The sequence below is a fragment of the Loxodonta africana genome, chromosome 16, assembly GCF_030014295.1.
Source record: "Loxodonta africana isolate mLoxAfr1 chromosome 16, mLoxAfr1.hap2, whole genome shotgun sequence".
NCBI classification, from domain to species: domain Eukaryota; kingdom Metazoa; phylum Chordata; class Mammalia; order Proboscidea; family Elephantidae; genus Loxodonta; species Loxodonta africana.
Window position 1 is genome coordinate 19,780,177 of NC_087357.1, and position 21,458 is coordinate 19,801,634.

Genomic DNA, 21,458 nt, shown 5'->3' on the forward strand with positions numbered 1-21,458 from the left:
GTTGGCTTTGCATAGATGCCCGTTATTATGTTGAGGAATTTTCCTTCAATTCCTATTTTGGTAAGAGTTTTTATCATAAATGGGTGTTGAACTTTGTCAAATGCCTTTTCTGCATCTATTGATAAGATCATGTGGTTTTTATCTTTTGTTTTATTTATGTGATGGATTACATTAATGGTTTTTCTGATATTAAACCAGCTTTGCATACCTGGTATAAATCCCACTTGATCAGGGTGAATTATTTTTTTGATGTGTTGTTGGATTCTGTTGGCTAGAATTTTGTTGAGGATTTTTGCATCTATGTTGATGAGGGATATAGGTCTGTAATTTTCTTTTTTTGTAATGTGTAAAGACATTACGTGGTTTTGGTATCAGGGAGATGGTGGCTTCATAAAATGAGTTGGGTAGTATTCCGTCATTTTCTATGCTTTGAAATACCTTTAGTAGTAGTGGTGTTAACTCTTCTCTGAAAGTTTGATAGAACTCTGCAGTGAAGCCGTCCGGGCCAGGGCTTTTTTTTGTTGGGAGTTTTTTGATTACCATTTCGATCTTTTTTTTTTCTTATGGGTCTATTTAGTTGTTCTACTTCTGAATGTGTTAGTTTAGATAGTTAGTGTTTTTCCAAGAATTCATCCATTTCTTCTAGGTTTGCAAATTTGTTAGAGTACAATTTTTCGTAGTAATCTGATATGATTCTTTTAATTTCAGTTGGGTCTGTTGTGATGTGGCCCTTCTAGTTTCTTATTCGGATTATTTGTTTCCTTTCCTGTATTTCTTTAGTCAGTCTAGCCAATGGTTTATCAATTTTGTTAATTTTTTCAAAGAACCAGCTTTTGGCTTTGTTAATTCTTTCAATTGTTTTTCTGTTCTCTAATTCATTTCGTTCAGCTCTAATTTTTATTATTTGTTTTCTTCTGGTGCCTGATGGGTTCTTTTGTTGCTCAGTTTCTATTTGTTCAAGTTGTCGGGACAGTTCTCTGATTTTGGGTCTTTCTTCTTTTTGTATGTGTGCATTTATCGATATAAATTGGCCTCTGAGCACTGCTTTTGCTGTGTCCCAGAGGTTTTGATAGGAAGTATTTTCATTCTCGTTGCATTCTGTGAATTTCCTTATTCCCTCCTTGATGTCTTCTATAACCCAGTCTTTTTTCAGGAGGGTATTGTTCAGTTTCCAAGTATTTGATTTCTTTTCCCTAGTTTTTCTGTTATTGATTTCTAGTTTCATTGCCTTGTGGTCTGAGAAGATGCTTTGTAATATTTCGATGTTTTGGACTCTGCAAAGATTTGTTTTATGACCTAATATGTGGTCTATTCTAGAGAATGTTCCATGTGCGCTAGAAAAAAAAGTATACTTTGCAGCAGTTGGGTGGAGAGTTCTGTATAAGTCAATGAGGTCAAGTTGGTTGATTGTTTTAAGTAGGTCTTCCGTGTCTCTGTTGAGCTTCTTACTGGATGTCCTGTCCTTCTCCGAAAGTGGTGTGTTGAAGTCTCCTACTATAAATGTGGAGGTGTCTATCTCACTTTTCAATTCTGTTGAAATTTGATTTATGTATCTTGCAGCCCTGTCATTGGGTGCATAAATATTTAATATGGTTATGTCTTCCTGATCAATTGTCCCTTTTATCATTATATAGTGTCCTTCTTTACCCTTTGTGGTGGATTTAAGTCTAAAGTCTATTTTGTCAGAAATTAATATTGCTACTCCTCTTCTTTTTTGCTTATTGTTTGCTTGATATATTTTTTTCCATCCTTTGAGTTTTAGTTTGTTTGTGTCTCTAAGTCTAAGGTGTGTCTCTTGTAGGCAGCATATAGATGGATCGTGTTTCTTTATCGAGTCCGAGACTCTCTGTCTCTTTATTGGTGCATTTAGTCCATTTACATTCAGCGTAATTATAGATAAATAAGTGTTTAGTGCTGTCATTTTGATGCCTTTTCACGTGTGTTGTTGGCCATTTCATTTTTCCACATACTTTTTTGTGCTGAGACGTTTTTCTTAGTAGATTGTGAGATCCTCATTTTCATAAGGTTTAACTTTATGTTAGTTGAGTCGTTACGTTTTTCTTGGCTTTTTTCTTGAGTTATGGAGTTGATATTCCTTTTTGTGGTTACCTTATTATTTACCCCTATTTTTCTAAGTAAAAACCTAACTTGTATCGTTCTATATCGCCTTGTATCACTCTCCATATGGCAGTTCTATGCCTCCTATATTTAGTCCCTCTTTTTGATTATTGTGATCTTTTGCATATTGATTTCCATGATTCCCTGTTATGTGTATTATTTTATTTATTTATTTATTTTTAGAATTAATCTTAATTTGTTTTTGTGCTTTCCCTATTTGAGTTGATATCAGGACGTTCTGTTTTGTGACCTTGTATTGTGCTGGTACCTAAAATTATTGGTCATCTGACCAAACAATCTCCTTTAGCATTTCTTGTAGCCTTGATTTGGTTTTTGCAAATTCTGTAAACTTGTGTTTATCTGTAAATATCTTAATTTCTCCTTCATATTTCAGAGAGAGTTTTGCTGGATATATGATCCTTGGTTGGCAGTTTTTCTCCTTCAGTGCTCTGTATACATCGTCCCATTCCCTTCTTGCCTGCATGGTTTCTGCTGAGTAGTCTGAACTTATCCTTATTGATTCTCCCTTGAAGTAGACCTTTCTTTTCTCCCTGGCTGCTTTTAAAATTTTCTGTTTATCTTTGGTTTTGGCCAGTTTGATGATAATATGTCTTGGTGTTTTTCTTTTTGGATCAATCTTAAATGGGGTTCGATGAGCATCTTGGATAGATATCCTTTCGTCTTTCATGATGTCAGGGAAATTTTGTGTCAGGAGTTCTTCAACTATTTTCTCTGTGTTTTCTGTCCTCCCTCCCTGTTCTGGGACACCAATCAGACGCAAGTTATCCTTCTTGATAGAGTCCCACATGATTCTTAGGGTTTCTTCATTTTTTTTAATTCTTTTATCTGATTTTTTTTCAGCTATGTTGGTGTTGATTCCCTGGTCCTCCAGATGTCCCAGTCTACATTCTAATTGCTCAAGTCTGCTCCTCTGACTTCCTATTGCGTTGTCTAATTCTGTCATTTTATTGTTAATCTTTTGCATTTCTACATGCTGTCTCTCTATGGATTCTTGCAACTTATTAATTTTTCCACTATGTTCTTGAATAATCTTTTTGAGTTCTTCAACAGTTTTACCAGTGTGTTCCTTGGCTTTTTCTGCAGTTAGCCTAATTTCATTTGTGATGTCTTTAAGCATTCTGTAAATTAGTTTTTTATATTCTGTATCTGGTAATTCCAGGATTGTATCTTCATTTGGGAAAGATTTTGATTCTTTTGTTTGGGGGGTTGGAGAAGCTGTCATGGTCTGCTTCTTTATGTGGTTTGATATGGACTGCTGTCTCTGAGCCATCACTGGGAAACTAGTTTTTCCAGAAGATCCGCTGACTGGTACGCTGGCTCCTGGCTCTGAAAACAATCGCTGTCTCCCCGTATTTGTTCGTTCTCCGTCTCTAAATCTGTATTTGTTGTTCAGAGTTCGTAGATTGTTATGTATGTGATTGATTCACTTGTTTTTCCGAGTCTTTGTTGCAAGAGGGATCCGCGGTAGCGTCCACCTAGTCCGCCATCTTGGCCCCGCCCCCTCACTTTTTTATATACATAAATATACCAGCATGGAGCCGAACAGAGTAAGTCAACCAACAAAACGATCAAATATAATGGAGGTAACAACAATCTGTTATTTTAACCTAAAGAATCCAGTACCAAAATAACACATTATATAAAACTGTCAAATTTTGAATCTCTTAATGATTGCCTCTTTAGCCCTAATTTTCAAATACTGTATCTCTAGTTCTTTGATCATTCCCAGATGTTCTAGAAGCAAAGCTATCTCTCCTCTTGCTTCATTAATTCCTCCCCATCACACATATCTGAAAAAAAAAGAAGAAATTATTTCCCTACTAATGACCCTGGTTATAAGCCTACCTACCTGTAGCTGTGCTACCTTATATCCAGAATCAGGATCGGGTTTGAGGCTCAAAGTAACCAACGTGCATATCATTGATCCTGAATGAAGCACACTACCTCTTTTACCAAGCCCTCTACCCGCAAAACATTCACACCAATTCAGAGACCCTGTCCTGTATTAGTAAAAATCAATATGGTATGAAAACTCATCTGATTTCTGTATAATATCTTAAAATTTATAAAGCACTTTCGCATCATTTTCATTTTAATAAAATACCTCTATATTTTAGACTATTCATATTAGTGCTTTGTTTTAAAAGCGAACATACCACACATTTTTATTTGCTTATAGACATATTAGATTCGGGAACATTTATTATTGGGGGCACCACTGACAAGGATAATAGAATGTGAAAAGATCAATGAACAAAGGCCAGAAAAACAAAACAGTTTAGACCCGATCTCTATTATAAGACCCTCAAAAAATAAAGTAGCTCAAAAAAGATGAATAAGAGGAAGTAAAGAACAGAAAAGGGACAGACATAGTTTACAAATTCTTCTTTTGCTTTCAAGACTGCTGAAATAAGATGCAGACTAAAACAGTTTGAGACCAGTTTGAAAAAACACTGTTATTATATGCATCTTTGAAATAACATGTAAAAGCTCTACTTCCATTTCTCAGGCCTCAATTCAAACATATTCTTGATATACTCTTCTCTCCATAGAAAAGGATGTTATTTTAGTTTCAAGACTAAAATTTTTTTTTAATTATACTTTCAAGGTACTTTTGGGAGGAAAAAAGTAACAAATTATTAAAATAGCCATTTAACAAAATACATGACCATATAACTAAAAAGCATCGAAAAATTTGTATCTCTCATAACTATAATAGGTAATCAAATTCAGTAATAAATCACTGATTTTCTTTTTTTGCAGTTAGCATATTTTTGTATGAGATAACATGGGTTTAAGATAGGCAAGGGTCTCATAATTCATACAAAGCCTAAAAAATTGCCTTCAGTAAGTACTTAGTATACTCGGTAACACCAAAAAGAAAACGTCGTCTGAAAAACAGTAAGTACAACTGTATGAGGAGCACTGTCTTCGCAATTTTTTACTTAGAACAAGCCTGAGAGAAACTATTACTATTGTTGCTACACCATGTAATAACATGCGATCATGAACCTTTGGATTATGTATTTCTTGAGTCAACGTCTGTATCAACGGGATTAATACGTTGGCACAAAGTAAGCTATCAATATTTGTAACTAGCACAAATTAAGCTCTCAATAAATACTTGAATTAATAAACGACTAAGTGAGTGGGTAACTGAAAAGATAGCTGGACTCCACAATGACAGAATTTATATTATATCTGGATACCCAAGTAAGCCAAACTCTTTAGTACACTCTAAAATTAATATTTGATGACAGATATTTATAAAAATTGTTTTGAAAGTCTTTCCCAGCAGTCTTACTTTTGTAAAAGGCAACTACTCTAGCTTCTAAATACTTTTTTAGTCTATTCTTTTTAATTCTTTTATTCTTTTAAAATAGCCACAAGAGGTCAGTCTTCTGCAAGAAATAAGCTTAAAACACTACAGTCACAACGTAATGCATTTATTTTTGTAATATACTCTTTGTTATCTATTATCAATAAAACTTGAATGCACCATATGTTAAATTCAGTCAAGTCATCAAATCATTAGAGATTCAACAAAAATTACAGATCATAATTACACACCTACAAAACCAAAAAAACCAAACCCACTGCCATCAAGTCGATTCTGACTCATAGCAACCCTAGAGGACAGAGTAGAACCGCCCCATAGAGTTTCCAAGGAGCATGTGGCGGATTCGAACTGCCGACCTTTGGTTTGGCAGCCATAGCACTTAAGCACTATGCCACCAGATTTCCACACCTACAAAGAGCCTGCATATATAACTTCAGCTGATCCTCAAGACAGCTTATAGGTAAGATCCTTACCAATTCTACGTGTGAGGAAATAAAGCAGATTATTAAGAAGGTGGTTGTTTAACTGAATGTTCCTTTGAAAAATGAGATTTGGGTGCACAGATTACAGTAAACGAGTAAGTGCAGAGTTTTCTATTAAACTACTAGATACATGAACCAAAGTTTCAAAGACCATCACACCAGATGTGCTTACCTTGCCAACTGTCGTTGCAGACACACAATTTTTCTCCCGTTAGGTCACAGTAACCATGATCCGGACTGCCGCAATTGGCTTTACAGTAAGGAATATCACAAGCTTCACCCTTCCAGTATTTATCACATTCACAATATACTTGACTTGGAACAGAGATACTAGTTGTACACTTCCCATGACCAGAGCAATTGTTAGGACAAGAATTGATTCTGTAAAATATAATTCACATATATTCATATTCAAGATAATTGAAAAAGATTTTCATTTGACATTTTGTAAGTTTTATGTTGTGTCTTATATGCTTCATTTAACACAACTGAACAATGTGGCTTCAATTCTTTATTCTGTACCCTTTTACCCCTTAATACAATTCAGTTGGTATTTATTTGCATTCATCGTCATTCAACCAATGAGATGACTTCACTACCACAACTCCAAACTTACAAGGACTACACACTTAATAACTGCAGAATCTACAGGGTTTCAAGGACAACATTTTGTAAAGACTTCAGTGCTCAAATGTTTCGAATATATATTTTACAGAAAGAAAATTAAATTCATGAATACCTGAAGATGTATGAGAAGCCAAGATACAACCTAGTTATACAATACAGTAAAACCTGCAAAAGCCAAAACATGTGTAAGGCAGAAACCTGTCGGAGAAGGAAAAATCACTGAGTATTTATGAAGTAGGATTCTTAATAAAGAATGATAGAAAGCACACTGTCAAAGGCAGAAAACTAGAATGACCCAGAAAAGCTCGATGGCAGTTCCATCAAGTTTCAGCTCTCACAGGTTTCACTATACTTAAATAGCGTACTATCACCTACACACTCTTACGGAAGACAATGAATATTTATCAAATTCTATTTTAAGATCCTTTAAATGAACGTATTCTACTATATATTTATTCTTCCTTGGGTACCTACTTGAGATAAATTCTATAATTTCTGATAACAGAATAATCAGAATATTTTATTTCTGGTGAAAAATTCTGTGGTTATCAATTTCTATATTCCTGGTGATAAGGAAAAAACTAATTTATACAGCTCGTGTGGGCATTCCTGGGAAAGAATGTGAAAGCACCTCTGACTACCTCATTTCACCTTTGTATTTCTAGACAGAAAAACTGAGGTAAAGCGTCAGACGTAACAGAATTCTCAGTATTATTTTTCCTATTTTAAGGAGACACTGCAGAGCCACTTACCTTATCTTTTAAGCCTCAATTTCTTCATGTACAAAATGATGAGATAATGTCTACAAAGCACTCAATACAGTCCCGGTGACACAGCAGGACTACTAAACCTTAGCTCCCATCCCCCTCTGCATATTAGGAGTAAAAGACCTTGGAACACAGAAGTCAGGTCAGGGCTGCCTGTTAATTCCATCTGTTGATAGCAATTCAGTTACATCAGTTTGTATTTGTTTGCTTAATGCTTTGCCAACAAACTGGAAACCTGGTGGTGCAGTGGTTAAGCAATACGGCTGCTAACCAAAGGTTGGCAGTTTGAATCCACCAGCTGCTCCCTGGAAACCCTATGGGGCAGTTCTACTTTTTGCTACGTGGTCGCTATGGGTCGGAATAAACGCGACAGCAACTGGTGTTTGTTTTTTGCCAATAAACTATTTTAAATTTTGTGATTAATTTTCAACCAAACTTAACTTGCCATCATAATGTCCTGAGAACTTAGAAATTATCCTAATTTTGTTGCATCTTATGTCAGTGAGGGAGGGATCCTGCATAATTTGAAATTTAATACACTAGCCAGCTCCTGGTATGTAAGATATCTGTAAAAACAAACTGTTTTAAATCAAATTAAGAGAATGATTACGAGATCATTTTTTAAAAATACTTACGAATAAAAAATGTTGAAACCAGTTAGATTATACGCAGCATCACTGAAAAAATGTAGCAGCGCATAGCCGGACGTTGTAACAACTTCAGGCACAGTCTCATTGCCCCTCACTTCTGGGACTATCAAGCCACTAAAAGAAAGCACAATTGACCATTGTGTATATTAGTATGCACATGACTGTTAATTACATAAAGTTTACTCAAAGATATTCTTGTCGGAATCACTGAGCACCTACATTACAACGGGCAACTGGAAGGAAAATAAATCTACAATGAGTTCCCATCCATTTCTCACCCAATCAGCTCTGCTACAGCTGCTATACACCAACATCCACTCTCAGACCTCCCCCTCCCGTTTTTTTCCTTCTCACCATCTGGACTATGATTTGACATTTCTCTCTTGTCCTGCTACCCATCCTGTCACAATACTACAAGGAAGACTTTTACTTAACTCCAACAAGCGGCCCTTGAGCCTTATACTTTCTCACTGGTTGTAAATTCTGATGAAGCTAAAAGGTTTGCACCACACCACCTAAGTGATTACAAGGCACTCTAGTTAAAGTTATGTATTTCTGATACATTAATCCAGGTTTTTTAGGTAATTTTAAAATACATAATTTCTATGTTTCTTTAAAATTTTGCTTAGCTATATAAAAAAAAATTTTTTTATATAAATTATATTAATGTATAACTATCCCAAAACAGAATACTGCTCACTTAAGCCCACGTGCTTTATGCATTTGAACCGATACCTTTGAATTACGGTGTTGTCGAAGAATACTGAATATATCACGGACTGCCAGAAGAACAAACAAATCTGTCTTGGAAAAAGTACAGCCAGAATGCTCCTTAGAAGCAAATATGGCAAGACTTTGTCTCACATACTTTTGGATATGTTATCAGGAGGGGCCAGTCCCTGGAGAAGGACATTACGCTTGGTAAAGTAGAGAGTGTAAAAGAGGAACACCCTCAACTTGATATCATCAGAGCTAGAGAAATAAAAAGCAGAGCACAGAGCCCTCACTTTGAACTGAGACCTGAACTACCAAGCATAAAATGAACTAGTAAAAGACAGACAGGCCTTTAGGGAGAATGTACTGCAGCTCAGGTGTGAATCACAATACCTGAATTTGGAATGAGTTGACTATGGATTGCTAGTGTCCCTAGGTACTCTCTGGAGGAATATAACATCTTTCTAGGTCACAAATTATTACCACATATGATTTTGCAAACACAATGTCCACCATTCAGTAAAAAAATAACACTGAAACAAGACTACATGAAAAATAAACACGACAAACAGCAAAGAATCTGATATCTGATAAGGGTCTTGCATCCTAAGTATGAAAGAGCCCTGGTAGCGCAATGGTTAAGCACTTAGCTGCTAACCAAAAGGTCAGCGGTTGGAACCCACCAGCTGCTCCACTGGAGAAAAATGTGGTAGTTTGCTTCCATAAAGACTACAGTCTTGGGACTCCTGTGGGGCAGTTCTACTCTGTCTATAGGGTCGCTGTGAGTTGGAATCAACTCAACAGCAATGGCTTTGGTTTTGGTTATCCTGAATACATAAAGAACTCTTACAACTCAACAACAAAAAAGACAAACAATACACTTTAAAAATGGGCAAAGCGTTCTCGCTTCAGCAGCGCATATACAAAATTTAAAAATTTTTTAAAATGGGCAAAGGACTTGAATAGACTTTTCTCCAAAGAAGATCTACAAATGGCCATCAAGCACTTAAAAAGATGCTCAACATCATTACTCACCTAAGTACAGCTATTAAAGGTGCATATATTGAATCTCCATCATAAACATACATATGATCCCAGCTACATTCTGTAGCAAAATGATTGAATCTTAGTCTTAATACTGCATTTGGACTGTAAGAATATCAAAGTAGTTAAAAATGTATAATACACAAAGCACAATCTGAAGAAATTTTAGACAGTATTTTATTAAAAACCTATCTACAGGTAATTTTGCTATAAATCCTTAAATCACCAGTACAAAAGATTGATAAGCAGTCATATTTAATTTGTAAAACTGACATACAACTTCAAAATCTATTAAGGCCACAAGTATACATCATCATTTTCTAAAAATTAATCAATATGAAATGTTCTAGATCTTGATTCAGGTGGAGGTTACATAAGTTGTGTTCATTTTAGGTAAAATGAGTATATTTTATTGCATGCAAATTATACTCGAATAAAGTCGATTTTTAAAAATCAAGGCTAACTCAAAAAAAATTATTCTGTTTTTTACAGAATCTGTAACTAAAGGCACTACTGAAGTCCTCAAGTTTTAAACAAAAGGTCTTAATGTGATATACTATTAAAAAATAAATTGACCACAGGTACATGGCAGAGAATAGTTTCTAAGTTTTTAAAAATTGTTTTATAGTAAGAAAAAAAGAAGAGTTTTCCAAACATCATAAAATGGATCAAAAAGAATTCATATCAATTAATTTATGATTTTTTTCACAATATATTTAAATAGATACATTCAGTTTTAAGCCCTAAACCACTGAAAAATACCTCTAACTGGATAATTAACTCTCTCTTCTATAAAATGTTCTTTTTCAACACCAATGGCATAGCTCAGCATGGGACTTTATTTTTAGACTTTCATGGAATCTTCAAATTCTACCAGATGTTTAAAACCAGTCAAAAAATGCTTACTCAATTTAGAGCACCACAGTAACATAACCCAAAAATAAAATATATAAACTAAACCATTATCACAGGTGAAAGGGTGCTATAATTTATAAACATGATGTCTAAAAATTGTAAATCTCATGAAAAATTGTTTCAATAACAAGCAATTAAGTAAACCATATAAAGTCATTACACTTTAATGCTTTAACACAGATACGATCACCTTATTATTCCAGAATAAAATAAATTAATCCAACACAAAATGTATACTTACTAGCCTTCAATTAGCCATGTACATTTAGTTTTATACTTATAGTTAATTGGACCATCTGTTAAATATCCAGAAGGTTCTGTTAACCTAAAAGAAAAACAAAATCATGAAACTAATTACCTTAATTTTAAGACACAGAGCAGCATAAAAAAAAATTAAGACATTAAACCAAAAGAATGAGACGTAGCTATTACCAAAAAGGAAGATTTCTTCACAAATGAAGAACATTTTCAAATTACTATTTTTCTCTCTAAATCTCAAAAGAAACTTATTTTATTTCATTAAGCCTTGACATACCATGAATATGTCTATTTACCTAGAGGAAAAAGACACTGAAAGATTAAATGTGGTACTGCTGCGTTCCATGTTGATGCAAGGTATGTTAAGATAAACTTTTTTGCACAAAAATTAGGTTGAGGCTAAAGAAGAAAAATCAAATGTACTCTGAAAGATGCACATCTATGGAGTGGAGAAATACTACATGTGAGTCCCACTTTGGGGAATTACATTATTACTTATATTTACTTTTTACCCATGAAGATTGCTAAGGTAGCTGTCATCAGACTTTACAAAGGCCTCCTACCTGTTTGTGTTATTATTTTCTCTTGTCTAAGTACAATTATCTTCTATTTTAAACATTTTAAAAAATATAATTAGAAAAACTTCCTCAGATTTTCAGAACTTAAAAGAACACCGAAGAGGAAATAACCAAATCAATACCATTCACAGTAGCCCCCAAGAAGATAAGATACTTAGGAATAAATCTTACCAAGGATGTAAAAGACCTATACAAAGAAAACTACAAAGCTCTACTACAAGAAATTCAAAAGGACATACTTAAGTGGAAAAACATACCCTGCTCATGGATAGGAAGACTTAACATAGCAAAAATGTCTATTCTACCAAAAGCCATCTATACATTTAACGCGCTTCCAATCCAAATTCCAATGTCATATTTTAAGGGGATAGAGAAACAAATCACCAATTTCATATGGAAGGGAAAGAAGCCCCGGATAAGCAAAGCATTACTGAAAAAGAAGAAGAAAGTGGGAGGCCTCACCTTACCTGATTTCAGAACCTATTATACAGCTACAGTAGTCAAAACAGCCTGGTATTGGTACAACAACAGACACATAGACCAATGGAACAGAATTGAGAACCCAGACATAGATCCATCCACGTATGAGCAGCTGATATTTGACAAAGGACCAGTGTCAATTAATTGGGGAAAAGACAGCCTTTTTAACAAATGGTGCTGGCATAACTGGATATCCATTTGCAAAAACATGAAACAGGACCCATACCTCACACCATGCACAAAAACTAACTCCAAGTGGATCAAAGACCTAAACATAAAGACTAAAACGATAAAGATCATGGAAGAAAAAATTGGGACAACCCTAGGAGCCCTAATACAAGGTATAAACAGAATACAAAACATTACCAAAAATGATGAAGAGAAACCAGATAATTGGGAGCTCCTAAAAATCAAACACCTATGCTCATCTAAAGACTTCTCCAAAAGAGTAAAAAGACCACCTACAGATTGGGAAAGAATTTTCAGCTATGACATCTCCGACCAGCGCCTGATCTCTAAAATCTACATGATTCTGTCAAAACTCAACCACAAAAAGACAAACAACCCAATCAAGAAGTGGGCAAAGGATATGAACACACATTTCACTAAAGAAGATATTCAGGCAGCCAACAGATACATGAGAAAATGCTCTCGATCATTAGCCATTAGAGAAATGCAAATTAAAACTACGATGAGATTCCATCTCACACCAGCAAGGCTGGCATTAATCCAAAAAACACAAAATAATAAATGCTGGAGAGGCTGCGGAGAGATTGGAACTCTCATACACTGCTGGTGGGAATGTAAAATGGTACAACCACTTTGGAAATCTATCTGGCGTTATCTTAAACAGTTAGAAATACAACTACCATACAACCAAGAAATCCCACTCCTGGGAATATAACCTAGAGATACAAGAGCCTTCATACAAACAGATATATGCACACCCATGTTTATTGCAGCTCTGTTTACAATAGCAAAAAGCTGGAAGCAACCAAGGTGTCCATCAACAGATGAATGGGTAAATAAATTGTGGTATATTCACACAATGGAATACTACGCATCGATAAAGAACAGTGACGAATCTGTGAAACATTTCATAACATGGAGGAACCTGGAAGGCATTATGCTGAGCGAAATTAGTCAGAGGCAAAAGGACAAATATTGTATAAGACCACTATTATAAGATCTTGAGAAATAGTAAACCTGAGAAGAACACATACTTTTGTGGTTACGAGGGGGGGAGGGAAGGAGGGTGGGAGAGGGTTTTTTATTGATTAATCAGTAGATAAGAACTGCTTTAGGTGAAGGGAAAGACAACACTCAATACATGGAAGGTCAGCTCAATTGGACTGGACCAAAAGCAAAGAAGTTTCCGGGATAAAATGAATGCTTCAAAGGTCAGCGGAGCAAGCGCGGGGGTCTGGGGAACATGGTTTGCAGGGACTTCTAAGTCAATTGGCAAAATAATTCTATTATGAAATCATTCTGCATCCCACTTTGAAATGTGGCGTCTGGGGTCTTAAATGCTAACAAGCGGCCATCTAAGATGCAGCAATTGGTCTCAACCCACCTGGAGCAAAGGAAAATGAAGAACACCAAGGCCACACGACAACTAAGAACCCAAGAGACAGAAAGGGCCACATGAACCAGAGACCTACATCATCCTGAGACCAGAAGAACTAGTTGGTGCCCGGCCACAATCGATGACTGCCCTGACAGGGAGCACAGCAGAGGACCCCTGAGGGAGCAGGAGATCAGTGGGATGCAGACCCCAAATTCTCATAAAAAGACCAAACTTAATGGTCTGACTGAGACTGGAGGAATCCCGGCGGCCATGCTCCCCAGAACTTCTGTTGACACAGGACAGGAACCATCCCCGAAGACAACTCATCAGAAATGAAAGGGACTGGTCAGCGGGTGGGAGAGAGACGCTGATGAAGAGTGAGCTAATTATATAAGGTGGACACTTGAGAGTGTGTTGGCAACTCTTGCCTGGAGGGGGGATGGGAGGATAGAGAGAGAGGGAAGCAGGCAAAATTGTCAAGAAAGGAGAGACTGAAAGGGCTGACTCAAGAGGGGGAGAGCAAGTGGGAGTAGGGAGTGAGATGTATGTAAACTTATATGTGACAGACTGATTGGATTTGTAAACATTCACTTGAAGCTTAGTAAAAGTTATTAAAAAAAAAAAATATTTGGAACAAAAGATTCCAATTTTCTTCATTTTGTTCTCCTTAACTCCAGCCCAATTATTTTATCAACAAAAGACCATATTTTAAAGAATTAAAATATCTTCTCACTTAACTTTTATATATTTGTATGTGCACATGCACACACATGCACACATACACACATATAGATCTACACCAGGGCTTATCAGTCTTTACATATTCACATATTCCTACACACATACACATATACATACACACAAATACATACATACACCTATGAGAGTAATTATCTAATTTTAGATAAAATTAAGTTTTCCTTATAGTACAGAGTCTTACAAAAAAATTTTAGGGGAAAAAATGTTTCTTTTACCTAAATCAGGTGTGACAGAAAAGTCAGTCAATATGAATGTATTTGTAAGCCTTTCATAATCCTTGAAAATTGCTTTGGATAATAAAGGGGATAATTTATCCTTGGGGAAATTTCTGAAGACCAGCAGGCAAATTCCTTTGTTCTCAAATCAATGTAACAATAATTGAGCACTTTCTTTGTGTCAGGTAAGCACATAATGCATTCCATCGTTTAATCACCTCAAAAACCCCATGAGATAGTAATCATTAACCCCATTTTACAGATGAGACAACTGAAGGACCATTTAAATAACAGGGTAAATATCTTGACCTGATTTTCCACTTCAAATGATAGCAGAAGCGGTAATTCAGAAAAACCTTGCACTGAGCTAAAAAAGCTAAAGGAAGATTTTACAATCTTAAAAGCATTTAATAAGTAACAAAACAGTAAGAATTTACCAAGCCAAGATCCAAAAGTTGCAAATTTATAAAGGATGTTAAACAGTCAAGGCTGTTTTTGCTCAAAAATGATTTTCCCCATTTAAAAAAACCAAAAATCCAAACCTGTTGCCTTTGAGTTGATTCCAACTCATGGCGACCCCATGTGACAGAGGGGAACTGAGCTCCATAGGATCTTCCAGTCTGTAATCTTTACAGAGACAGATCACCAGCCCTTCTTTTGTGGCACCATGGATAGGTTCAGATTTCCAACCTTTCTGGTAGTAGCTGGGAGCAAACCATATAAACCACTCAGGGATCTATCCATTTAGAAGAGACTGTCAAAAGGCTAAGAGTGCTTTTGGCAGCCTAAAGGAGGCAGGAAGACAAATGTTTGAGGCAGTGGCTCACAAAAGGTAGGGGCCCAAATAAACAACATGTTGACTTGGGACACAAAAGTGCTATTAGGGTAAGGTTGCACCAGAAGTAAATCAACTCCTACATGGACTTCAACCTAACCATGAATCTGGATGGCAGAAAACCCTAAGTCTCCAAATTGGGTTAGGGTGATGCTAGGACTGCTAGGGGAGCCCTTTTGGCACAGTGGTTAAGAGCTATGGCTGCTAACCAAAAGGTTGGCAGTTCAAATCCACCAGCCACTCCCTGAAAACCCTATGGGGCAGTTTTACGCTGTCCTATAGGATTGCGATGAGTCGGGGATTGACTCGACGGCAGTGGGTGGGTTTAGGACTGCTAAGGAGCCAGAATTCTCCTTAGAAGCAAGGATAGCGAGACTTCGTCTCACATACTTTGGACACGTTATCAGGAGGGACCAGTCCCTAGAGAAGGACACCAGAGAAAAAGAGGAAGACCTTCGAAGACATGGGCTGACAGCGGCTGTAACAATGGGCTCAAACACAGCAACAGCCATGAGGATGGCACAGGACAGAACACTATTTCGTTCTATTGTACACAGGGTCACTATAAGTAAGAACTGACTTGACAGCACCTAACAACAACAACATAACAGGACTGCTAGCAAGTCAAGGCTCCTAGCAGAAGACAGAAAAGCCCTCTCTGAAGAAAGATAATATTATCCTAGGTATCAAGTTATTTCTACCAATAATTTTTCAAATAAAATGTCTAGCACATGATAATTAGTTAAAGATACAAGACAACAAAAATAAGAATAGAAGGAATAGACCTGAAGATAGTCCAACCACTGAGATTATCACATGCATACTATAAAACAAATACATTTACTAAATTCAAAAACATAAGTGATAAGATTTAAAATTTTGGCAGCACACTGAAAACTATAAAAAGTAGCACAGCATATTTTTTAAAAATAGAAATTCTCGTGCTGAAAATTATAATAGAGAAAATTAAAAACTCAATGGACAGGCTTAATAACACATTAAACACAGCTGAAAACAGGATGAGAGATTTCAAAGGCAGGTTCATAGAAAATATCCAAACTTAATCACGCAGAACCAAAAGAAAGGAGAAAGCAGAAGAAAAATTATATAGAGGAAAGAGTGAGGTCTAATACATATTAAGTTGGAGACCCAGAATGAGAGAAGAGAAAGAAATAAGTTTAACCATAAAATGGCCAAGAATTTTACAGAACTGATAAAAGACACTAACTTAGAGATTTAATACGCTCAGTAAGCTGAGTGATAATGAAAATCAAACGATTTATTTAACACATGAACAAATTTCAAAAAGTCATTTATCTCAATAAATTGAGTAAAAAAGCCTCCTAGTTCACTGCGTAGTGCCTGGAGTCTTAAAAGCTTGCAAGTGGGGGTTGAAGGCATGATAATTGATCTCTACTCACCTGAAGCAACAGAGGAAGGAGAGTCGGGAATAGGAGGAGGGTATGAAATGGGTAGCTAATTGCCTCCATGAATAACTGTCTCCTTTGCCAAGAGGCCAGAAGAACTGGATGGTGCCTGGCTATCATTACTGAACATTCTGATCAAAGACTCTAAAGAAGAATCCTGATTAAAAGGGGGAAAATGCAAAAAGAACTTCAAATTCTCATAGACTCCAGACTTTCTGAAGCCATGGAGGCTAGATGAATCCCTGAAACTACTGCCCTAAGATAATCTTTAAACCATAAACCAAAAATATCCCCTGAAGCCTTTTTAAAACCAAATTATAGTCTAGCTTAACCAGTTAAAAAAAGTCTGCCTTGAGCATTATGCTCTTTTAAGAACTATACATAAGGCATCAAAATGACAAAAGCAACTCAAAAGATTAGATAGGAAACCTAGGGGCCAATGGCAGAGGAACAACTCAGAAAAGGAGGGTGAGAATGGGTGCATAACTCAAAGATTGTAAACAATGTCACTGAATTGTACATGTAGAAACAGTTGAACTGGTGTTACATTTTGCTGTGTATATTCTCAACAACAAAATAAAATAATTCAATAGCCAGTCATGTTTAAAAAAAGAAGAAAAACTGTAACTGTATCAAAAAGATGAGTGTCTTAAGCTGAAAAAAAAAATGGTGTCTACTAAAGTCAACTGCAAACAAAATAATTAATGGTGAATTATTTGAACCTTTCCCTTTGAGACTGGGAATGAAACAAGGATGCCCACCATCACCATATTTACACAACAGGGGATTAGAGGCCCTAGCCAGTGCAAAGAAAAAGAAAAAAATAAACAATATAATGATTTAAAAGGAAGAAATAATATGTGATTATTCACAATGATAATCTAAGAATGTATTCACATAGAAAGTGGAAAATGTGGTAAATTTTGTAAAACATCTGTAGTTTGGTTAAGAATAATATTGTATATTAATCTTAAGTTTCTGTTTTTGGTACCTGTACTATGGTTGTGTATGATGTTAACATTAGAGGGAGCAGGATGAGGATATAAAGTACTCTGTAGTATTTTTGCAACTTTTCTATAAGTTTAAAATTAGTTAAAAATCATTGACTTAAGCTCATTAATTTTTAACCAGTAAAAGAGTCTGTTGCCTGATACAAAATTATGCACAAAAATCAACTGAATTTTTATCTTCTAATGACAAACAGAAAATGAAATGTTTAAAATAAAATTCTTAAGAGTTTCAAAAATATTAAACAGGAATAAATCTAACAATGTTCAATACTCTGCTTAGAAACTATAACACTATACCAAACCCAATCCAATGCCACCATGTCAATTCTGACTCATAGCAACCATGTAAGACAGAGCAGAACTGCCCCATAGAGTTAGCAGCTGATCTCTTAATCACTGTGCCACCAGGGCTCCGTAACACTATACAGAGAAGGTAAAGGAGGCAAAAAGGAAGAGTTATGCCTTATGCTTAGACTGTATGAGTCATTACACACTTCATGTTGCTCTACCATGTTGCTCTACAGATTCAGTGCAATCTCAACCAAAATCACAATGATTTTTTGTGAAAATTGTCAGGCTGACTCTAAAATTGGTAAGACCAAAGGCCAAGAATACTCAATAAACTCCTGAAAAAAAAAGGAAATAAAGGATATCAAACTTTCTTATCAAACTACAGAAATTAAAATACTGTGATATTAGTGCAATGACAGACAAAAAAGAACAATGGAATAAAATACAGTTACATAACACCCATATATATATACACACACACACACACACACACACACACACACACATAGATGTATAACAAAAGAAGCACTTCAGAACAGTGAGGAAAAGACAGCCTTAATAAATGGCACTAGACCAGTTTTGTTTTTTTATCTTCTAGAATATAGGAATATGATGTCTTCATGTCCTCAGAGTAGAGAAAGATTTCTAAAACAGGACATAAAAAGTAAAGACCGATAAGCTGGACTATATTAAAATTAAGGATTCATGTTCATCAAAGACATCACAAAAAAAAGTAAAATGATAAACCACAAACAAGATCATATTTCACACAACCTTAACTTAAAAGGGTTTATATTTGGAATGCATAAAAAATTCCAATGAATCAGTAAGAAAGAGACAATGGGTAAAAGACTTGATCCAGCACTTCAAAAAAAGAAAATCCTTCAATACAAAAACTTACTACAAAGCAAAAGTAATCAAAACAGTGTGGTACTGGCCTAAAGACAGACATATGGATCAACAAAATAGAATTGAGAATCCAGATACAAACCCATATGTCTACGGTCAGTTTATTTTCAACAAGGATGCCAAGACATCCAACGGGGAGAGAAGAGACTTTTCAACAAATGATCCTGGGACGACTGGATAGCCTCATGGGAAAGATGAATCTGGGCTCCCATCTCATACCACCTGCAAAAAGTAACTGAAACTGGATTATAGACTTAAACGTCAGAACTAAAACTGTAAAACTTTTTGAAAAAATATAGGAAAAATTCTTTATGACCTCAAGTTACACAAAAGTTTTTAACTATGACACCAAAAGCAAAAGGAACAAAAGAAGATATAAACTGGATTTCACCAAATTAAAAACTTTTGTGCGTCAAAGGAAGCACATCAAGCAAGTAAAAAGAAAAGCCACAGAATGCGAGAAATATTTGCAAATGGTGTATCTGATAAACAATAAAAAAAAGAACCCTTACAACTCAATAATAAAAACACAAATAACCCAGTTAAAAAATGGACAAAGGATCTAAATAGAAATCTCTCCAATGATATACAAATGGCCAATATGCACATGAAAAAGTGTTCAACATCAGTAGTCATTACAAAAATTCAAAGCAAAACCAGAATGAGATACCACTTCATACTTACGAAACCAAAAAAAAAAAACCCATTGCTGTCAAGTCGATTCCAACTCATAGTGACCCTATAAGACAGAGTACTACAGGAAACTCTGTCCTGTAGGGTCACTGTGGGTCAGAATCCACTCGATGGCAACAGGTGTTTATACAAAACCAACGGCGAACATCATACTCAATGGAGAGATGCTGAAAACTTTCCCCTTTATAACAGGAACAAGACAAGGATGCCCTTTATTACCACTCCTATTTAACATAGTGCTAGAAGTCCTAGCTAGAGCAATAAGGCAAGAAAAAGAAATACAGGGCATCCAAATTGGTAAGGAAGAAGTATAAATACCCTTATTTGCAGATATGATAAGACTCCACAAGAAAACTATTGGAACTAACTGAAAGATTCAAAAAAGTAGCAGAATACAAGATTAACATACAAAAATCAGCTGGATTCCTATATACCAATAAAAAGAACTACAAAAAGGAAATCGGGAAAGCAATACTATTTATAATAGCCCCTAAAAAAAATCAAATACTTAGGAATAAATTTAACCAGGGATGTAAATGACCTATACTAAGAAAACCTCAAAACACTACTGCAAGAAACCAAAAGAAACCTACATAAATGAAAAAACATACTATGCTCACAAATAGGAAGACTCAACATTGTGAAAATGTCAATTCTACCCAAAGCAATCTACAGATATGATGCAATCCCGATCCAAATACCAACATCATTCTTTAACGAGATGGAAAAACTAATTACCAACTTTATATGGAAAGGAAAGAGGCCCCCGATAAGCAAAGCATTACTGAAGAAAAAGAACAAAGGAGAAGGCCTCATGCTACCTATCTCCCAACCTACTATACAGCCACAGTAGTCAAAATGGCCCAGTACTGGTACAACAGACACATAGACCAATGGAACAGAATCAGAAACCTAGACATAAATACATCCATCTAAAGGTCAGCTGATCTTCCACAAGGGACCAAAGTCCATTAAATGGGGAAAAGGCAGCCTTTTTAACAAATGATGCTTGCAAAAGTGGATGTCTGTCTGTAAAAAAAAAAAAAAAGAAACTGAAACAGGACTCATATCTTACACCATACACAAAAACAAACTCAAAATGGATCAAAGACCTAAATATAAAACCTAAAATGATAAAGATAATGGAAGAAAAATATCAAGACAATGCTAAGTGCCCTAATACATGGCATAAATACAACACAAACCATAATTAATAATGCATAAACACCAGAAGATAAACTAGATAACCAGGAGCTGCTAAAAAGTAAACACTTAGTTCATCAAGGAGGCACGGTGGTTAAGAGCTTGGCTGCTAACCATAAGGATGGCAGTTCAAATCCACTAGCTGCTCCACTGAAACCCTATGGGGCAGTTCTACTCTGTCAAATAAGGTCACTAAGAATCGGAATCAACTCAGTAACAGGTTTGGCTTTGTTTTTTTGTTTGTTCGTTCATTCGTTCTTTGGTTTATGTTTATCAAAAGACTTCACTAAAAGAGTAAAAACAGAACCTACAGACTGGGAAAAAAAAATTGGGCATGACATACTCAACAAGGGTCTGATCTCTAAAAATTCTACAGAATACTTCAGAACCTCAATAACAAAAAAAAAAAATCCAATTCAAAAATGGACCAAGGATATGAACAAACACTTCACCAAAGAAGACATTCGGGCATCTTAACAGACACATGAGGAAATGCTTGGGATCATTAGCCACTGGGGAAATGCAAATTAAAATTAAAATGAAATACCATCTCAC

The 21,458-nt window shown here is 35.6% G+C and overlaps 1 protein-coding gene across 2 annotated transcripts in view; it reads right to left on the bottom strand.

Moving 5' to 3' along the window:
* Nucleotides 1-21,458, bottom strand: part of ATRNL1 (attractin like 1) — a 697,793-nt gene that overhangs the window by 654,533 nt on the left and 21,802 nt on the right. Inside the window, exons 2-5 of one of the 2 annotated variants that reach the window (XM_003409111.4) lie at nucleotides 10,920-11,003; nucleotides 9,755-9,868; nucleotides 7,991-8,119; nucleotides 6,134-6,342 (exon numbers count right to left, since the gene is read on the bottom strand). In XM_003409111.4, the coding sequence (XP_003409159.2) occupies nucleotides 6,134-6,342; nucleotides 7,991-8,119; nucleotides 9,755-9,868; nucleotides 10,920-11,003 (536 nt within the window). The remainder of the gene's footprint in view (nucleotides 1-6,133; nucleotides 6,343-7,990; nucleotides 8,120-9,754; nucleotides 9,869-10,919; nucleotides 11,004-21,458) is intronic. The other variant, XM_023546681.2, reaches the window with a different exon arrangement.